This window comes from Macrobrachium rosenbergii, chromosome 1 (assembly GCF_040412425.1).
Source record: "Macrobrachium rosenbergii isolate ZJJX-2024 chromosome 1, ASM4041242v1, whole genome shotgun sequence".
Lineage (NCBI taxonomy): Eukaryota > Metazoa > Arthropoda > Malacostraca > Decapoda > Palaemonidae > Macrobrachium > Macrobrachium rosenbergii.
The window spans coordinates 34,118,382-34,138,786 of NC_089741.1; the positions used below are offsets into that span (position 1 = coordinate 34,118,382).

Below are 20,405 nucleotides of genomic sequence, written 5' to 3' on the forward strand. Positions count from 1 at the left end.
TTTCTAATTTTCATCTTTTTTGAAATTTAATATATATATATATATATATATATATATATATATATATATATATATATATATATATATATATATATATATATATATATATATATATATATATATATATATATATATATATATATATATATATATATATATATATATATATATATATATATATATATATATATATATATATATATACAGTATATATAATCATTTAAATTGAAAGTTAATGACAGTATGTTAATGATATATATATATATATATATATATATATATATATATATATATATATATATATATATATATATATATATATAATCATGAAGCTACAGATGTTTTAATATCAAATTCACGCTACGTCGGAATATCTCCGATGGAGAATTATCCATTTATCACTTATAAATTCCCCTTCGGTGATAATTCTCCATCGGGTATATTCCCGAGGTAGCGTGAATTTGATAGGAAGCGACGTTTGTAGCTTCATGATTGCATATAAATCACGGTGTGATAAAAACTTTCATATATTTATACACATATTTAAATATATATAATCATTCAAATTAAATTCAAATTAATATATACTGTATATTTAAATTAATAAATATTTGAAGCCGCAGTACCTCCCCTGCAGGCAACCATCTACGCATCCGAGTGGGCGTGCATTCGGGCATGGTCGTGGCCGGTGTCGTGGGTCTCAAGATGCCTAGGTACTGCCTCTTCGGCGACGCCGTCAATACAGGTTTGTATTCCTCTTTCGACATTTACTTATTCCTGTTTCTATTTGCTTGTTCCTTTTTCTATTTACTTGTTCCTTTTTCTGTTTACTTGTTCCTTTTTCTATTTACTTGTTCCTTTTTCTGTTTACTTGTTCCTTTTTCTATTTATTCCTGTTTCTATTCACTTATTCCTATTTCTGTTTACTTATTCCTGTTTCTATTTACTTGTTCCTTTTTCTATTTACTTATTCCTGTTTCTATTTACTTGTTCCTTTTTCTATTTACTTATTCCTGTTTCTATTTACGTATTCCTTTTTCTATTTACTTATTCCTGTTTCTATTTACTTGTTCCTGTTTCTATTTACTTATTCCTTTTTCTATTTACTCATTCCTGTTTCTGTTTACTTATTCCTGTTTCTATTTACTTGTTCCTTTTTCTGTTTACTTGTTCCTTTTTCTATTTATTCCTGTTTCTATTCACTTATTCCTATTTCTGTTTACTTATTCCTGTTTCTATTTACTTGTCCCTTTTTCTATTTACTTATTCCTGTTTCTATTTACGTATTCCTTTTTCTATTTACTTATTCCTGTTTCTATTTACTTGTTCCTGTTTCCATTTACTTATTCCTTTTTCTATTTACTCATTCCTGTGTCTGTTTACTTATTCCTGTTTCTGTTTACTTGTTCCTTTTTCTATTTACTTATTCCTGTTTCTGTTCACTTATTCCTGTTTCTATTTACTTATTCATGTTTCTGTTTACTTATTTCTTTTTCCATTTAGGTATTCCTGTTTCTATTTACTTGATTCTGCAACCAAAGAGAAAGTCGCATCAGCGAATGGCGGGAGCCAAAGAGATTTTGGTCTGAATTCACATTCGGTATTTTGAAGAGATCAGGACACCACAGTTAGGATGGCCTTCAGCTAGGCTGCTTTCTCAATTCACAGTTATTCTTCTCCTGTTGGAGGCCGGGGGAGGAGAGAGTCATCCATTTTACTGCACCTCCGTTCATATTCTCTTTCTTCCACCATGCTATCCACCCTCTCCTAATAATTGTTTCATAGCGCAACTGCTTTGAGGTTTTCCTCCTGTTACGCCTTTCAAACCTTCGTACTGTCAGTCTCCCTTTTAATGCTGAATGACCTCATAGGTCCCAGCGCTTGGCCTTCGGCCTAAATCCTACAGTGTTCCTATTCCTCTTCCTATATGAACTGGCAACCCAGTCCTGACTCTCCGACCGGCCAGTGAAGAATTAGAGGAATTCATTTTTGGGGATAGAAATTCATTTCTCGGATTCCACGATAAGCTGTAGGTCCCGTTGCTAGGTAACCAGTTGGTTCTTAGCCACGTAAAATAAATCTAATCCTTCGGGCCAGCCCTCTCTAGGAGAGCTGTTAATCAGCTCCTCAGTGGTCTGGTTAAACTAAGATATACTTTTTATTCCATTCTCTTACATATTTCTGTACCTCGTCGTAATCCCCTTGTATTTTTTTTTTCTAATACCTCAGCATCAAGAATGGAATCGACGAGTGAGGCCATGAAGATACACGTCTCTCAGACAACGAGGGAAACCCTTCCGCCTCCTTACTACGTCACGGAGAGAGGAGAAATCCCCGTCAAAGGGAAAGGTCAGTTACGAATGATGGATGGTAAGGTAGCGTGGAGAATCTAGCAATTTTTTTTTTCTTGGTGAAACCTGGTTTATTAGATTTTGAGGAGAACCCCAGACGACTTCAGAGCAGTTAAGTGTTGTCTGTTGTAAGTTAAGTTTGATTCATTAGATTTCCTGGAGAATCCAAGACGCTTTGAAAGTGTTGGGGTGTGGTAATGTTTATTGGGATCTTTCCTAGATAGTGACCCCCCAAGGGTTTTAAGTTTTAACCCGGTATGTACCCACCTTTGCGGCGTATTTAGTACAAGCCCCTTGGGGATTACCGTAAAAAACATAAACAAAAGACTCTAGATATCACAAAGATAATGACCCCCAAGAAATATTATTCGTAAATAAAGACGTCTAGGTTAATTGATTGATTGATTTACGGCTACTAAAACTGGCGTCACTAACGTCTAGGTACTTCACGCACCCAGAAGAAATAAGTAAAAAATGTATCGAGGTTTCTTCGAGGCAATCGAGTGTTCTGTACACCCGCTACAGAGTATAATCAAGGCCACCGAAAGTAGATCTATCTTTCGGTGGCCTCGGTACGAAACATTAACAACGGCCCGGTAATGGCCTATCCTATATCGTTGCCAGAAGCACGAGTATAGATAACTTTAACCGTAAATAAAATAAAAACTACTGAGGCTATAGGGCTGCAATTTGGTATGTTTGATGATTGGAGGGTGGAAGATCAACATACCAATTTACAGCCTTCTAGCCTCAGTAGATTTTAAGATCTGAGGGCGGACAGAATAATGTGCGGACGGACAGACAAAGCCGCTTTGTCAGAAATGATCTGGGGAGGTTGCTGATGTCTGCTGCTCAGGAAACGCGAGTTTTCACGTGAATATTGAGCATCCGAGGGAAGGAGAGAGAAAAGCGCAGGAAGACAGAAATGGAATATAACGCCTCGCGCGCCGACGTGAATACAGAATGACTTCTGAAATGAGATGCGGAACGAGGCATCTTTTTTCGATAATGTCAAAGGTTACTGTAATATAGCGCCTGCGTGGAGTTCTGCATCAAACAAAGTAGAAGAAGAAGAAGAATAAATACGATAGTCTGCGTAAATTTGGCTTGTATAACAACTCTGGATCCCCGTAGAGGGGGTTGGTGCCGTCAGTGCACCTCATGCGGTGCACTGTAGGCATTACTTAAGGTTCTTTTTAGCGTGCCTTCCTTAGGCCCCTAACTGCAACCCCTTTCATTCCCTTTTCTCTACCTCCGCTCATATTCTCTTTCTTCCACCTGACTTACCACTCTCTCAAACAACTGTTTCACAGTGCATGTGTTCAAGGTTATCCTCCTGTTACACCTTATTGTCAGTTTTCATGAATAACCCCATAGGCCCCAGCGCATGGCCTCTGGCCTAGATTACATAATCCTGTCCCTATCGTAAGCTCTGGTATTTACATACAGTACCATTACAGCATCACATTCACATTTCAAGACTGTTTGAGTTTTTTTATAACGATATTTATTTTATGTTAGTTTTGCATCTTTTACTCAGCAGTTTATGTAAAAGGATTCCAGTCCTTCAGGAAGGTATGTGTGACCATTCTTCCATGCAGAACCAAATTACTTCTTTGGAAAACGTAAGGATTACTCAAGCACAGCTTGGAGTTCCGGTCTACACGTTGGAAAGGTTCTGTGTCGAGTGTTCGAGACACTTCAGTGCCAATCCGTTTATCACTTAAAAGTTCCCCTTCGGTGATAATTCCCCCTTTGGGAATATTCCCGAAGTAGTGTGAATTGGATATTAAACGACGTTTGTAGCTTAATGTCTATATATATATATATATATATATATATATATATATATATATATATATATATATATATATATATATATATATATATATATATATATATATATATATATATATATATAAGAAAAGCTTTAGAGAATATAAGATCTATTTAAGCAAAGCAGAAAGTGCAGAATTATGAGTGATACCGAACAAGGAAAAAAAGGACAAATAAGTGTCATCAGTAGAGAATATAGGATCTACTCAAGTATATAACTGGGAAAGGAATGTCGTCCACCATACCAGAGAATGTTATGGGAGACTTATGAAGTACAGGAGAGGAATGAGAGAGAAAGAGAGAAATTTAAAAAGACATACTATAATTTTTATGATTAACTGAAGAGAGTGGGTATTTTTTCGAACAGGCTGTGTATAGTATTTCAAGATGCAGAGAGAGGGAGAGAAAGAGAGAGAGATAGAGAGGGGAGGTGGGAAAAAGAGGCGGGGACGGGGACGGGGTTGGGGGCGCCTTGATGTGGGCGTGGGATGATCTGGGCCTGAGGACCAGATAAGGATGAGGAACTCCTTACAGGAGAACGACATTTGGGCGAGGCTGTTTGAATCCTTATTAGACAGGCATACCGTCCTTTTGGGATTAAGGATGGACCCTTTCTCCTCTTCAACCCCGTTCGGTTTCCTCGGGGTTGCGAAGACAGACTGACAGACAGATCAAGAGAGAGAGAGAGAGAGAGTGAGAGTAGATGGACATGTCTATATTTAGTAGCAAATTTGCACCGAGAAGGAGGGGGACTCGAGTTGAGGGGGAAATTCTAGTTACTGGTAAATGTCTGTTGAGAGAGAGAGAGAGAGAGAGAGAGAAAGCGGGGGAGGGAGAGAGTTGAATTTTAGGAGGGACATTGTGCAGATTACTTCCATGAGAGAGAGAGAGAGAAAGGGGGTTAGGGAGAAAGTTCAGTTGTAGGAGGGACATTGTGCAGATTATTTCCATGAGAGAGAGAGAGAGAGAGAAAGGGGGTAGGGAGAAAGTTCAATTGTAGGAGGGACATTGTGCAGATATTTCCATGAGAGAGAGAGAGAGAGAGGGGGAGGGGAGGGAGAGAGTCGAATTGTAGGAGGGACATTGTGCAGATTACTTCCATGAGAGAGAAAGAGAGAGAATGACTGAAAAAAGAGAAAAAGCTGAATTGTATGTAAGACACCCATGCAGACTAATGACAGATTCCGTCACAGAGAGAGAGTGAGAGATCTTTGAGTGTGTGTGTGTGTGTGTTGTTTAAGACATCTTATCTCTCAGAATGACCTCTCCCAGTCCACATTTCTCTACTTCGATGAGACTCGAGTCCAACACATTTACTGTAGATGTCATCTGCCTCTTTGTTCTTCCACAGTTGAAAAGAAGAGGAGGAGGAGGAAGAAGAAGAAAAGAAGGGGGTAGGAGGAGGAGGGCACTTCTCTTAGAAAAAGTACCACATCGAAAAATTTCCCCTTGACGATCGTCTGTTCTGACAGACGAAACTTTGAAAGAGAGCTTTCTGCACAGACACTATTCCGGAAGTGGGTGTTCTTGGGGTTCTCAGCCCTGCCCACCCCCCTATTGCGAACTACTGTTACAAGCAAGAGCCCGTGCTGGGACGCGGCCATCTCGATCTGGCAATACCGACTGGGGTCGCCAGACCTTAGAGTCGTTCGTCTTGAATATTCTCGTATGTTTTTGTGTGTGTTACTCTCACGTGTGTAGCTTTTAATGTTCATGGATTATTCAACAGTGGGTGGATGATATATATATATATATATATATATATATATATATATATATATATATATATATATATATATATATATATATATATATGTATGTATGTATGTAATTCTTACCTCATTCATTACCTGCCTGAAGAGGGAGACAGTTGTTCTCTGAAATGTAGCATTAACTTTCTACATTTTGGCATTTTTTATGGGTTTCCTTTTATTAGACGGAATTCTGTTTTAACAGAATATGTGTCATAATTACATGCGATACTTTGCAAATACAAAGCCATGTAGAAATGTATTTTTAGAGGTTAATAGGAATGTATTTTTTAGAGGCTAACAGGCGCCGCGGAGGGACAGTGATAAAGTGATATTATCACTTTTGGTCCAAAAAGGACACATGTCCGGGTGTCTGGTGCAGACGCGACCGTATAAAAGAATTTGCGTCGAAAGATAATTAGATTATCAGACAAACTGACGAGGAAGTTGACGTTCTCGTCCATTTTTCTTGACATTATTTTCACGCGCGATGCTGGACAAAGGCGACAGTAATACATTGAAATGAAATTATTATTGTTATTATTAATATAATTGTTCAGAAGATGAACCCTACTCATATGGAACAAGCCTACAGATGATGATGATGATGATGATGATTATTATTATTATTATTATTATTATTATTATTATTCATATAGAACAAGCCCACAGATTATTGTTATTATTATTATTATTATTATTATTATTATTATTATTATTATTATTATTATTATTATTATTATTATTCAGAAGATGAACCCTACTTATATGGAACAAGCCCACCAAAGGGGCCATTGACTTGAAATTCAAGCTTCCAAATAATATGATGGTGTTCATTTGAAAGAAGTAATAGAAGGCATTATTATTATTATTATTATTATTATTATTATTATTATTATTATTATTATTATTATTATTATTATTATTATTATTCAGAACATGAACCCTATTCATATGTAACAAGCACACCACAGGGGCCACTGACTTGAAATTCAAGAGGCTTCCAAAGAACATTATGGTGTTCATTAGGAAGAAGTAAGAGGAGGTAAAGGGAAATACAGAAAGAGATCTCGCCTAATAAAAAGAAAATAAAATGATAAATTAATAAATGGATAAAACGTATTAAAATGCAAGGAAAATACCATTTTGTACAATAACGGATTGTACGGCATACGGAACAATGAATTGATGTTCTTATGTATTTTTTTTATATTCTTAATATCGCGCTCAAGCTTGTTAAGCTTTAAGAAATAAAACGTTTTCCTGTCAAATGGACAGAGAGGACGAAAACTTTAAGAAACGTTTGTTCTCCTTCTAAATGATAATAATGGTAAAAAATAAGCATTATACTTTCTGTATTTCTTTCTGTATTTTCCAATGAACGCCATACTCTTTGGAAGTTTGAATTCCAGTGGCCCCTGTGGTGGGCTTGTTCCGTGTGAGTAGGGTTCACCATCTCTTAAAAGTCCTTCTGGGCCTCTGTAGGCTCATAGGGCAGTCGCTGATCTCCTGTTTCTTAGGCCGACAGCCAGTTGGAGGGGGGGCAGGTCCCAATGCCTGACACGTGGCCAGTGCGTCGCTAGGGCCACTGTTTAACTCCCCAGCCCGAGGGCTGACCTATTCTCCTACCGAACCTCTCGGGTTTTTTCGGACCGTTAGGTTGATGGGCTACCGGATTTTTGCAGTGGCGCAATCCGAGCCATCAGTGAGCGGATAATAATAATAAATAATAAGCATTATACTTTCTGTATTTCTATTACGTTCTGTAACTATTTCCAAATGAACGACATATTCTTTGGAAGTCTGAATTCCAAGCCAATGGCCCCTTTGGTGGGCTTGTTCCGTGTGAATAGGGTTCATCTTCTGAATAAAAATAATAATGATAATAATAATAATAACAAATGAACACCATAATATATTCTTTGGAAGCTTGAATTTCAAGTCAGTGGCCCCTTTGGTGGGCTTGTTCCATGCGAATAAGGTTCATCATCTGAATAATAACGATAATAAATAATAAGTATTGTATCATTTTCTCTAACAATGCCTCTGCTACCAGCCACTCGAAATATATTATTGACCCTCTTCAGTACACCCACTTCTAATAAAAGACAAACGACACGCGCTGATAAAGAAGAAAACAATAATAATAATAAGCATTATATAATTTTCTCTAACAATGTCTCTGCACCCAGTTACTCGACGTATATATATTACTGACTCTCTCTTCACCGTACCAAACGGAGAAACACACAGACGCTGATAAAGGAGAAAACACGAGTATATATTCCTCGAGAGGTCATACGGAGAACGCGACACCAATTGCTAGACGGGGCGGCCCCATATAGCACCGGAGCGGAGCTCGCCTCCCATTACGGCCCTTCCTCCCGGCGGCTCCAAGGGCGGAAGCGGCCCGCCTCTCAGGCCACGGGGAGGCGCCCCTGCGGCCACGCCGTGCGAAGACTACACAAGGCAGTATTATCTAGAGAGGCACTAGGCGTGAAAAATGGTCTCGATCAGGTTTTGTCTCTCTCTCTCTCTCTCTCTCTCTCTCTCTCTCTCTCTCTCTCTCTCTCTCCACCATGATCATTATGCTGGTTCTGTCCTTTAGTCGCCGTTTTTATAAAATCCTTTTTTTTTATTTATTATTGCTGCAGTTTTTTTATTTCTTCTTCGTGACTTTAACTATGGACTTTCAATATTATTATTATTATTATTATTATTATTATTATTATTATTATTATTATTATTATTATTATTCTTAGATAATCAGTATTTTTACATCATTTCACCATTTCTATGCTATAGTTTATTTTTATTATTATTATTAGATAATCAGTATTTTTACATCATTTCGCCATTTGTGTGTTATAGTTTATTATTATTATTATTATTATTATTATTATTATTATTATTATTATTATTATTATTATTATTATTATTATAAACAGCAGCAACATTAGTAAATTCCAAGTGCATACATAAAAGAAAACAAATACGCTGGTTTCGCAAATTTTGTTAACGTCGCAGTTCTCGTATTTCGACTTCCTTATGCTGGTCTAAGGTCAGAGAGAGAGAGAGAGAGAGAGAGAGAGTATGCCTGTTTTAAGTGGCTGAGTTACGTTTTATGCCGAAGAGACAAACGAAGTCGATTTCCATGGCTTCAGGAATCTCTGTCTCGATCGACATTCCGTGAAGATGAGGCGACTGATCTTCTTTCAGAATCACTAAATCAATCATTTACGGATAGATGAATAAATAAATAAACAGGTAAATAAATAGACGACAATTATGATGTAAAAAGTGGCGGATAAATAAATTATTTATGGATAGATAAATAACTAAATCAACATGTAAATAACTAGATGAAAGTTATCATATAAAAAGAGGCGGGTGAAAACGACCTGCTTTTAAAGCTTCGGAAGTTTTTGTTTCGTCAGCAATAAAAGGTGGGGCCGGGGGTGGGTGGGGGGTGGATTTAGGGTGACAATTGACCTGACTTGAGATTTGACCTGGCATGTTTCGAGAATTTGTATTGTTAAAATCAGGCCTACGATTTTTTTTTTTTTTTAAGGTAATAAGAAATGTGAAGGGCCTTGAGAAATGGCCTAGCAAGGTAGGACACCAACTTGCTTACCCCGTCGGGGGTAGGGGGCATTGTGAATACCGTCAGTGCACCTCACGTGGTGCACTGTAGGCATTACTACAGGTTATATCCAGCGTCTGATTTTTAGCCTTTTACTTGACGTCTTTTATCATTTCTTTCTTACATCTTTCTGTCCAGCCGCTCCAACTGCCCATTTTCGTTGACCCCGTAGGAGGCACACGCCTTTATGCTTTGGAATTCTCTCTCTTTCGCTGGTTTTCCCGACTTAGAAGCTTCCTTTGCTTAGGAGGCAAAAGGTCTGTCTCATGCTCCTTTCTTGTCATAGGTACCAGTTTCTGTAAAAAAAAAAAAAAAAAAAACAGAAACATTATCCTTCCCTGCATGGTTACAAGTCTTGAAGCTGAAAGAGAGATTCGGTATTTCGTTCCTATATTTCTAAATCAATTTTTTGTTTTTTTTTTTTATAGAAAAAACGTAACCACTTCCAAGAAAAAAAACCGATAAAGAATCGGGAAGTTTGTTGTTCATGACATACTGAATGTACACAGGTCTGGTCAATCTGTGTTGGTTTATAACCGTGGTTCTTGACCTTTTTATTTCCACGCCCCCTCTGAGAGTTTGTCCTTCCCTCCACGCTCCCCACCCCCTTGCATCTATGAGTAAAATTCCCTCCCAGATTTAAAGCAAAATAAAAAAAAAAAAAAGAGAAAGAGAAGGCTGTTTTGATTCTTTGGGGAATGAATTAGTGAGATACTCGACACTGCTTCTTAGCGACTCTTGTTAAGAGAATAACGAATACAATTAGAGAATTTTTTATTTTTCCCAAGGGCTCGCGGCCCCCTCGGAAATTGCTGACGCCCCCCAGGTTGAGAACCACCGCTTTAAGGAAGACTCTTCCTCACTTATGATGTCATGTAGCCCATGTGGTTAGAAGTGACCAAAATGTGAATATATCATTTCAATAATTGTCACTTCAGTCGTGGAGTCAGCAGTATTGAACAGTCCATTCGCTTTGGGTAACCGACGCCTCTCCGCCATGTCAACATGTCATTTCAATCATGTCACATCTTTGATTTTCCCGGAAACATGAATATTTATCGTTTCTGCTTTCAGAATGACTCGTCCTAATCATTCAGTATGTCATTTCAGTTTTTTAGTCAACAGAGTTTAGTGTCACTTCAGTCGTGTGGTCAACAGTGTCATTTCAATCGTGCAATCAATAGTGTCATTTCAGTCGTGTCGTCAACAGTGTCATTTCAGTCGTGCGGTCAACAGTGTCATTTCAGTCGTGCAGTCAATAGTGTCATTTCAGTCGTGTAGTCAATAGTGTCACTTCAATCGCGAAGTCAGTAGTGTCACTTCAGTCGTGCAGTCAATAGTGTCATGTCAGTCGTGTAGTCAATAGTGTCATTTCAATCGTGCAGTCAATAGTGTCATTTCAATCGTGCAGTCAATAGTGTCACTTCAATCGTGTAGCCAATAGTGTCATTTCAGTCGTGTAGTCAACAGTGTCACTTCAGCCGTGTAGTCAAAAGTTTAGTGTCATTTCAGTTTGAACAGTCCAAACACTATGGGTAACCACCTCTCCCCTTGCAGGAAACATGAAGACCTACTGGCTGGTGTCCCGCGAAAACCGCGAGTCGATCAAGGGCAAGGTGACCCTCCCGCAGGCCACCAACGCCGAGATCGCGGAGAGGGAGGACGCCAGGAGAGGCTCCAACGTCTCCAGGAACTACTCGCCCATCACCTTCGAGGACGTCGCCCGAAGGTCGCTCACAGCCACCCCGACGCCCTCCATCACGGCCCCGACGCCCTCTCTCAGCGCCCCTTCGGGACCCCAGACGTTCGGCGGCGTGGAAGCCCCCAAGGAGAAGGCCCGAAGTACGGAATGTGCCCTTTTGTTCGTCTCACTAGATTGTATTTTCCTTTTTTGTTTATATATTCTCATGAGAGGAAGACGCCCACTAAACATTTGACCTTGAAATTCTCTCACTCTCTTCTGAGGGAATTTCAAGGTCACTTTTCGTTATTTTTTACTAAACTCATTTTAATGTTAACCTCTTCACTCAATTTTTTTCTTTTATAAATATATATATATATATATATATATATATATATATATATATATATATATATATATATATATATATATATATATATTTTATATATATATATATATATATATATATATATATATATATATATATATATATATATATATATATATATATATATATATATATATTTTTAACACGAGGACTCCCACTAAACATCAGACCTTGAAATTCTCTCTCTCTCTCCTGAGGGAATTTCAAGGTCACTTTCCATAGATTTTTTTCTCTTTGTTTTCTGCTAAACACATTTTAACGTTCCATAACACATTCAGTCTGGCCTTGAACCTCTCACTATGGGGAAGTTTCAAGTTCTCTTTTCATAAGTTTTTCAAAAAAATTTCTCTATACCCAACACATTTTAATGTTCCATGACACATTCAGGGTCTGTATTCTCGTCTTGAAGGATGCTTCACGCTAAACGTTTTGGTCTTTCCCTGAGCTTTCCCTCATTCTTCTTACGGCTCGGCAATAACCCTTGAATAATCTTTTGATAGCCAACATTTCTGCTCATAGTTTTTCTCAGTTAGATGCTCCTGCCTGTTTACAGTAACCGAAACAGCCATTTCCGCCTTGAGGCAGTAAGAAAGAAACTGCTGTCGTGTCTTTATTTCTTCCATTACCATCATCGCCCGCCCTTAACCTCGCGACCAGACGACCGCAACGTCTTAAAAACGTTTCGTGCCCCGTGGAGGGTGGAGTAGTGCCGTCAGTGCACCTCACGTGGTGCACTGTAGGCATGACTCAAGGGTCTTGGCAGCGTCCCTTCCTGAGGCCCGTAGCTGCAGCAACCTCTTTCATTCCTTTTACTGTACCTCCTCCGTTCGTATTCTCTTCCTTCCATCTGACTTTCCACCCTCTCTAACAATTGTTTCAAAGTGCAACTGCTTTGAGGTTTTCCTCCTGTTGCATCTTTCAGACCTTTTTACTGTCAGTTTCCCTTTCAGCGCTGAATGACCTCATGGGTACCAGCGCTTGGCCTTTGACCTAAATTCTATATTCTGTTCTATTTTATTCAAATGTTTCGTGCGATTTCTTCGTGAACTTTGCAAACAAACTATAAATTCCGGTAATCCCCTTTACTGGGAGATTAATGGCGGACCAGCGTCTCTCGTTGCCTCGTAGCACAAGAAGGAAAAAGATCATTAAATTCAAATAATTAATATTACGATAGGTAACAGGCTTTTATGATGGGGAGGCCGAGAATGGTATTGTAGTATGAATTTATTCCCAATTCCTTTTTAATAGTCCTGGAAGGACTCTTAAATTTAAATGATCATAGCGAAGGTAGAACCAGTCTCCTTATACAATTACGGAAAATGTTGAAGATTTGGTATACTTCAGGTTGAAGCGAACGAAACACCTATAGGTACCATTCGAACGCCATTCAAACTGAAATACAAGTATTACCAAACATACGATTTGTGGCGGATCATAAGTAATCTAATGACCGACCACATTAACATTTTTGCAGACTGACACGAAATGTAAATACTGATCAATGATATTATGTTAATTGCAGAAGTTTCAGGTAAAGAAAAGTTATAAATCCACAACAGAAGGGGATAAAACCTGAAAGTTACAGCTCGAACTCTCTTTAAATAACCCCCAGATGCAAACATGACTTGCACATGTTTCTATTATAGAGAGGAAAATCATGTAGGCACAATTTGGACCTCTTGAAATGCCCGGGAGCATTTTCCGGAGAAGCAAACTGAGTACTGGGACCTTTCCTGAAAAAGGGACGCCATAACTTAAAAACTAACCTAGGGCCATGGCAAAAAAAAAAAAAAAAACCGAGGCCGGTGTAGTACTAGCATACATCTCAGGAAATGCAAACATCACCTAACATTGCTGTGCTAATGTCTGCACATCTCTCTGGCGTCGCGAAACTTAGCCTCGGTAATGTCTGCACATCTCTCTGGCATCGCGAAGCGAAACTTAGCCTCGGTATCCATTGGTATGTGAAAATATCTCCGTCGTGGTTGTCTCTCGTCTGGTCGCGACTGTTAAAGGCTGGTCTGAGTCATTGAACACCTTGGAAGAAGAAAATTCTGTCCTCTAGAAGTTTTCCTCTCCCTCTTTCTCCTCTTCTTCTTCTTCTTCTTCTTCTTCTTCTTCTTCTTCTTCTTCTGAAGCACCTCGTCCGTAGCTTAAGTGTTGTATTTCCATGCTGTGTGTAGTGCGCTGCTACAATAATTCTGTAGAGAAACTTTTTATAAAAACTGTAGCCTGATGCAGGTCAGGCCTTTGCTAGACATTCATACATTGAACGAACTCCCAGCACTGGAATTTGGCAGATATCTCCTATTTCTTTTTTTTTTTTCTCTCTCTCTCTGTTTGTGCTTATTATAATGTAAAACGTGGTATAGGTCACGTGATCATTAAGCCGCCAATGGTGTCTTTCCAGAGCCAGTGATAATCATACCTGAGCCACTTGAGTAATTACAGGTAAGAGCTGCCTGCACTTTGCTCTTCGCGTGACGCTTATCCACCCACCCACCTCCCCGGTCCTCTGATCCTACCCTGAACATGGTCACATGGCCCATACCACATATGTGCGGCAGTGGGGTTGTATTAAGGAAGAAGTAAAACGTGCAACGGGAGAGTTGTATAATAAGTCACTCTGAGGTTTTATAAACCCTTGGGGGTGCAGCAGTCACCCTGAGGCAATCATTTCTTAACTTCCAGGAATCTGTACAGCAGCTCGCCTTGCCCAAAGAAGTAGACTGGAGGGGTTTTTGAACCCAGAAGCAAATTGTCTGTTATTTCTGATTTTTTTTCCAGTGAACAGCTACAGAGAATATTCCCCTGACGCTTCTTTTCAAGATCCAAGATTTGTCAAGTTTTAAACACATCCAAGGACCCCATTTTGAATAAATTCTCCATTATCTTTTCAAGACTTACGTAAGGCAAGATTGCACTGCAGTACTGGTAACACTCAAAAACTGATAATTAATGGACTGGAGCCACGCATGTGACATCCATTTAACTCGCAAAAGAAGCTCCTGGTTGTGTTTATACACTTCGAAGTTTTATTTCCTTGAATACAACCTCGGACTGCTAATGCCCACTTTGCCAAGATCTGCACCGCTGAGGTGTCTCAGAAGAATTGATCTGTATGGTACAGAACAGCATATTCCCGGAAACACTAGCTTTTTTGGTATCCTGTATACCCAGTAGGATGCAAGTAGAGTTTGAGAATGTAGTTTTGTTGTAGCATCGTAGGACAGCACCTCCAGATTTCACGCGGTATAGAAGGAAAGGTCTCTGCACGACACAAGAGACAGAGTATGCTTTCAGTTTAATGTTCACTTTGGTTCCTCTTGTTCTGCATGGTAGAATGGTTTAAGTCAACACTTTTTTTTAGATAGGTTATTTAGAAGACAAGAAGTAAAAGTAGGAAATCAGTTTTCATTTAGAAGCATCCTGCAACTCAGCACTTCTAGGAACTTCGATCAGCTTCCCAATCACTGTCCCATTATTGACAAAGCTTCCCACTCACGTTGAATTTCAAAATTTCGTTCCTTGCGGCCTTCACATTTTCCAGTGCTGATATTCTTAGAGTGACTTCTGTTCCAGAACAGTCTGCACTGATTAGCCTCACATCTCACTCATTATCATTAGCATATAGAAGGCCACTGAAAGGAATATTGATATAGATTGTATCCGCATTTATCTTTTATTTACATATTTATGACTGCTAGTCTTTAAGAAACGTTGACTGCTGTCAAAGAATGATTTGCATTCATTTATCTTAAGAATGACTTTCACACTGACGAGTTTTTCCTCATATTTCAGTTTTTCAGTATTCGTCTACTAACACCTTCGAGTATGTAAGAACCTTGTCATTTGCCTTTCCTTTGTTTCCTGTTCTGTCGTGTACCTAAAATTCCACTGATTTACCTCCCTCCCATTTTTCCTGTCATTTTTAGCATCCTGCTCAAAGCCATTTTCCTAAAAAATAGTCTTCGGTTCGGGGGTAAGTCCCCAACTGTGCTGAGTGTTGCCTTATATGTCAGCCTGCCACGACTTCCCTGCTCTGATGAGTGATTCCTTGCTTTCTAAGAGGTTTCATGAGCACGTTTCCCATAATCACTCCACTCTGTCGAGTGATTCCTGATTTTCAGAGATGCTCCACACGCATGTTTTCCCAAAGCTTCCTACTTTGTCGATTGTTTCCTTATGAACTGAGACGTTTCATGTGCCTGTTTCCCAGAATCTCCTCCGCCGCTCGGTCGAGTGTTCCTTTATTTCCCAAGAAGTTTCATGTGCCTGCTTTCAATAACTTCTCTGCTTTTTGGAGTGTTTCGTGATTTTTTCCCCATGAGTTGCCTGCTTCATTGTGTTTGTGTGTGCATGTGCGTGTCCTTGTATCTCTTATCTTTTCCTGTGTTGTCAACTCTTTCCTTGTCCTTGAGATGTTCCTGCGCCTGTTTTCCATCTTTCCCCTTTTTGTCAAGTCACGTATGCTTGTTCCCCTTTACCTTTCCAGTTCTTTATCAAGGTTTTCCATGTTTTTATGACGTTTCCTTTGCCCTTCCTGGCTTTGCCATGCTTTTTCACGTTTTGAAGTCATCTATATGTCCCCTACAATTTGCTCAGCTCTACCAAGGTGTCTCAGGATATGGGAGAAGTATCTAATACCTGTTTGTACAACTCTTCTTGCTTTCTTAAGGTTTCCGCGTTTTCGAACATATTTCATTTATTTTTGTTTCCCTTTTGCAGATTTTCAGCATTTTTGAGGTTACACACACACGTTTGCCTTAGTTTTCCCTCCTTCGTCAAGTTTCCCCAAGTTTTCACAGACGTCTCAAGGGCCTCTCCCACATATCTTCTTTCTTTGTTAGGTTTTCCTTGTCTCTTCGAAATAATTTCACATACTCGCCCCTCAGAACTGTCATGATTTCGAGGAAGTGACATATACACGTTCTCCTTGCCTCTCTCTGTTTCGTCTGTTCCTTCCGTAACTGTCATCAAGACCTTTCGTATAGTAACTTTCCCTGCTTATTAATGAAGTAGCTTGGTGCTTGCCAAGCCTTCTTCCATTTTGTAAGATGTCCCGAATGCCTGTTTGCAATAGTTTCACCTTCCCTTCTTTGTCAAGACTTTACAAAATTTCTCTAGTAGTTGGTAAGTTAGTGAATGGACAATTTTGTTAAAGTAGTTGGTAGGTTAGCGAGTATTTGTCAGTAATTGTAAGTGTATTGTAAGTAGTCGAGTATTGTAAGTGACACACTTTCCTTTCCCAAACTGCAGGTAGGACGTTCTCCAACGCAGGGTTCTCTGGGGTGACTGTCCCTATCATCAACAGCTCGCCCAAGCCTTCGCCGACGGACGAACTGCTGCCCCCACCCACGGTAACCACCTCGATGCACGAACAACTCCACGCTTCCCTGGGCGATAGGGTTCGCAACACGATGCACGAGAAGCCTTCGGAAGTAGCAGCAGCAGCAGCAGCAGCCTCGCTGACGCCTCGCCACATGCACGCGATGCAGCAGAAGTCTCAGCCTCTGCCGATCGGGAGTTACACCCTGATCGCCACGCAGACGCCGCAGAAGCTCATCCTCCCGGACGTCCTGATCGACAACCACCACTCGCACGACAGCAAGGCCCAGGAGGCGATGGGAGCCCACAACATCATTCCCATCACCAAGATCGAGGTCACGGGGATCAAAGAGGTGGTGGACAGGGCGACGCCGCCCATTGTGTCGCACAGCTCCAATAACGCATGAGCACAGGAACAGAGTTCACAGTCACACGTGCGTGCTGCTGTAACGCTCACGTTCACCTAGGACCCAAATAGTCTTCTGTGAGTGGTCTGGCATCACCTCACTCGTCATCAGCTTTAGATCTTGAAGGGCATTAAACGGAAAATCCTATACGTAGAAGTACTTGTCTCTCCCTCAGATCAACCTCATTACATCTCAGTGGATGTGACGAATCATCGAATAAAGTGCTCCTCTTTCGCAGTTTAAGTCCTAGAATGACCTAATGGGAATGTAAGTTAGAACATGAGAGACCGGGAGATAGAGAGATGAAGAGAGAGTGAGACAGAAAGAGAGAAAGTCTGAGCACACTGGCGTGCTCGCAATGGATTCCCTTCACCACAAAGATCTTAATCAAAGTTCCTGCAAGTAGTCTATAGCAAGGCCTTTTTCAGTCAAAAGGAATGCTAGGTCATTTGACTGAAGTAAAAACCACCAAAAGTGCACTTTGGCTTTGGGACTTGTCCCTATTCATTGAACCAAATTATTCCAGTACCTCTTTTGATATGCACAAGGTGGTCCAATCAGTTCACTGATATGTGCATATATGCATACAGACATCACAAAGGCACACACTCATCAATAGACACATACAATGAAATTGTATGCAGATACATATATTGTATATATATACACATTTGCACATATATATAGTTTATATATACATATAATTTGTATATATTTTCCGTTAACCCATTCGTGACTGTTTCTTCTGCAATGCTGCGCCAAACTTGGTCTGCTTATTTGGTCATGGTTACTGAAAGGGCCATATCTGGTTTTGGCTTCTGACATGACACAGATCAGAGCTCTCTCAAATTGCAATTTGATAACATCTGTTAAGAGATTATTGGTAAAGGAAAATTTAAACTCGAACTAAAGGGACGTAAAGAGAACTTTTGTGTTTTTCTGACTGACACCATCATCAGATCTCAAGGTAAGAGTTCACAGTCACTAGTGAGTTAGCAGTCTTATTTATTAGCACAGGAACTATGTCTGAGTAGTGTAAAGTAGAGGCTTCTAGATGGCAAAAGAGCAGTGGCAAACATTTCTTCTAGGTTGCAAAGGTCCATCAACCAATCTTGCAAGGCATTCTGGCACTTTTTGGCCATCCTGTCTATAAATGAAAGGAGACCATGCATTTGCCAACTGTATTGTCGGTAATTTTGGGGTACTGTGGTTCTTGCAGGCCTTTCAAAAGGTAATTGCAAGGTGTTTTGATATTCAGTGGCCATACTGTCAGGCACTATGGTATTTTCCAGCCATGCTGTCTGTAATGGAAAGGTACTTTGCCATTTGCTGGATGTTCTGTCTGTAATTGCAAGGAACTTCGACATTTACTGACAACACTGTCTGTAACTGTAGGCCACTTCAGTATTTTCTGGCCACACTGTCTGTAATTGCTGGGCACTGAGAGCATTTGCTGCCCGAGCTGTCTGTAATTAATTCGTCGCTGTTGTACAAGCAGTTCAAATATGTAAAAGCGCAAAAGTAATCTGCATGCACGATCCAGCACCTACTATCTGGTACCAAGCCATTGAACAATAGGGAATAGGGAAATGTTCGCTAGCATCTGTTTGCTCGGCGTTGCTGTGGCCCCACAACTGCAAATGTGGCCTTGGTTGAAATGTGAAACCTACTGCAAGTCCAGTTCATCAGTTCCAGTGCATGCTTCAGGCCTGCAAGAGGAAATCGGACCAAAGATACACCAAGATCACTTTCTCTGCCACTGAACGGTAACCTTGTGCACTGAAGTGCAGGTAACATTTTCTGAAGCCTGCAAGAGGAAATCTGACCAAGTTCCACTTCTCTGCCACTGAATAGGTAACCTTGTGCACAGGAGCGCAGGTGACATTTTCTGAAGCTCACAAGAGGAAACCTGCCCAAGATCCACGTCTTTTCCACTGAACGGGGTAACCTTGTGCACAGTAGCACAGGTACATTTTCTGAAGCCTGCAAGAGGAAATCTGACCAAGAACCACTTCTTTGCCACTCAAAGGGGAAACCCGCCTATGCAGTGAACAACACACTGAAACTGGTGAACGAGGCTGAAGTAGGAGAATTGCCATTGGATCGTTGTGGTCACAGCAGTCTGGTGCCAGAGGCCGTGGAATCTCAGTGGAGGAATCGCCAGTTTGTTTCCACTTAGCCGTGGTGGTGGAGAGGAGGAGGAGAAGGAGGAGGAGGAGGAGGCTTAGATGTGAGTAACACGCGCCAAGGTTTTGTGGCACAAGTAATCGTTCATGAAAAATGCGTCCATCCAACATTTATTTTGTATGTGCGTGTGTGTATGTGTGTGTCTGTAGGTTAAGGGCTTTATAAGGTACGTCAAACTTTATGAATCCATTTAGCAAGAGCACATTTTTGTATGTGTGATGCATAAGTATAAAGTAATATATATGTAAGTATATATATATATATATATATATATATATATATATATATATATACATATATATATATATATATATATATATATATATATAATGTAAGTATATTATGTATATTTATATGTATATATATAATGTATATACATATGTAAATGCATATATATACATATAATATATACTTATATATATAAATATATATGTATATGTATGTATGTGTATATATATATAAATAATTATATGCATGTATATGAATACATACATACATACATACATACATACATACATATATATATATATATATATATATATATATATATATATATATATATATATATATATAATATATATATATATATATATATATATATATATATATATATATATATATATCTAGTTTTGACTTCGATCAATGGTGCAACGTAGTCTTTAGGTTAAGAGGTCATTATCATTATGCATATCAGTGTTTTGGGTCGCCTGTCTCAGATGGACATGGTTTAGAGTGAACCAATATATATTGTATAAATGAGAGAGAGAAAGAGAGTGTGTTTATGGAGGAAATTGTTATTTGCCATTCTGTTCCTGCATACGTTCTTTTTT

The 20,405-nt window shown here is 39.4% G+C and overlaps 1 protein-coding gene across 1 annotated transcript in view; it reads left to right on the forward strand.

Moving 5' to 3' along the window:
* Positions 1 to 19,794, forward strand: part of LOC136848816 (soluble guanylate cyclase 88E-like) — a 180,291-nt gene extending 160,497 nt beyond the window's left edge. The window contains 5 exon segments of the mRNA XM_067121542.1: positions 638 to 745; positions 2,230 to 2,349; positions 11,139 to 11,423; positions 16,913 to 17,384; positions 17,386 to 19,794. Of these exon segments, the coding sequence (XP_066977643.1) occupies positions 638 to 745; positions 2,230 to 2,349; positions 11,139 to 11,423; positions 16,913 to 17,384; positions 17,386 to 17,431 (1,031 nt within the window). The 3' untranslated portion in view covers positions 17,432 to 19,794.
* The last annotated feature ends 611 nt before the right edge of the window (positions 19,795 to 20,405 follow it).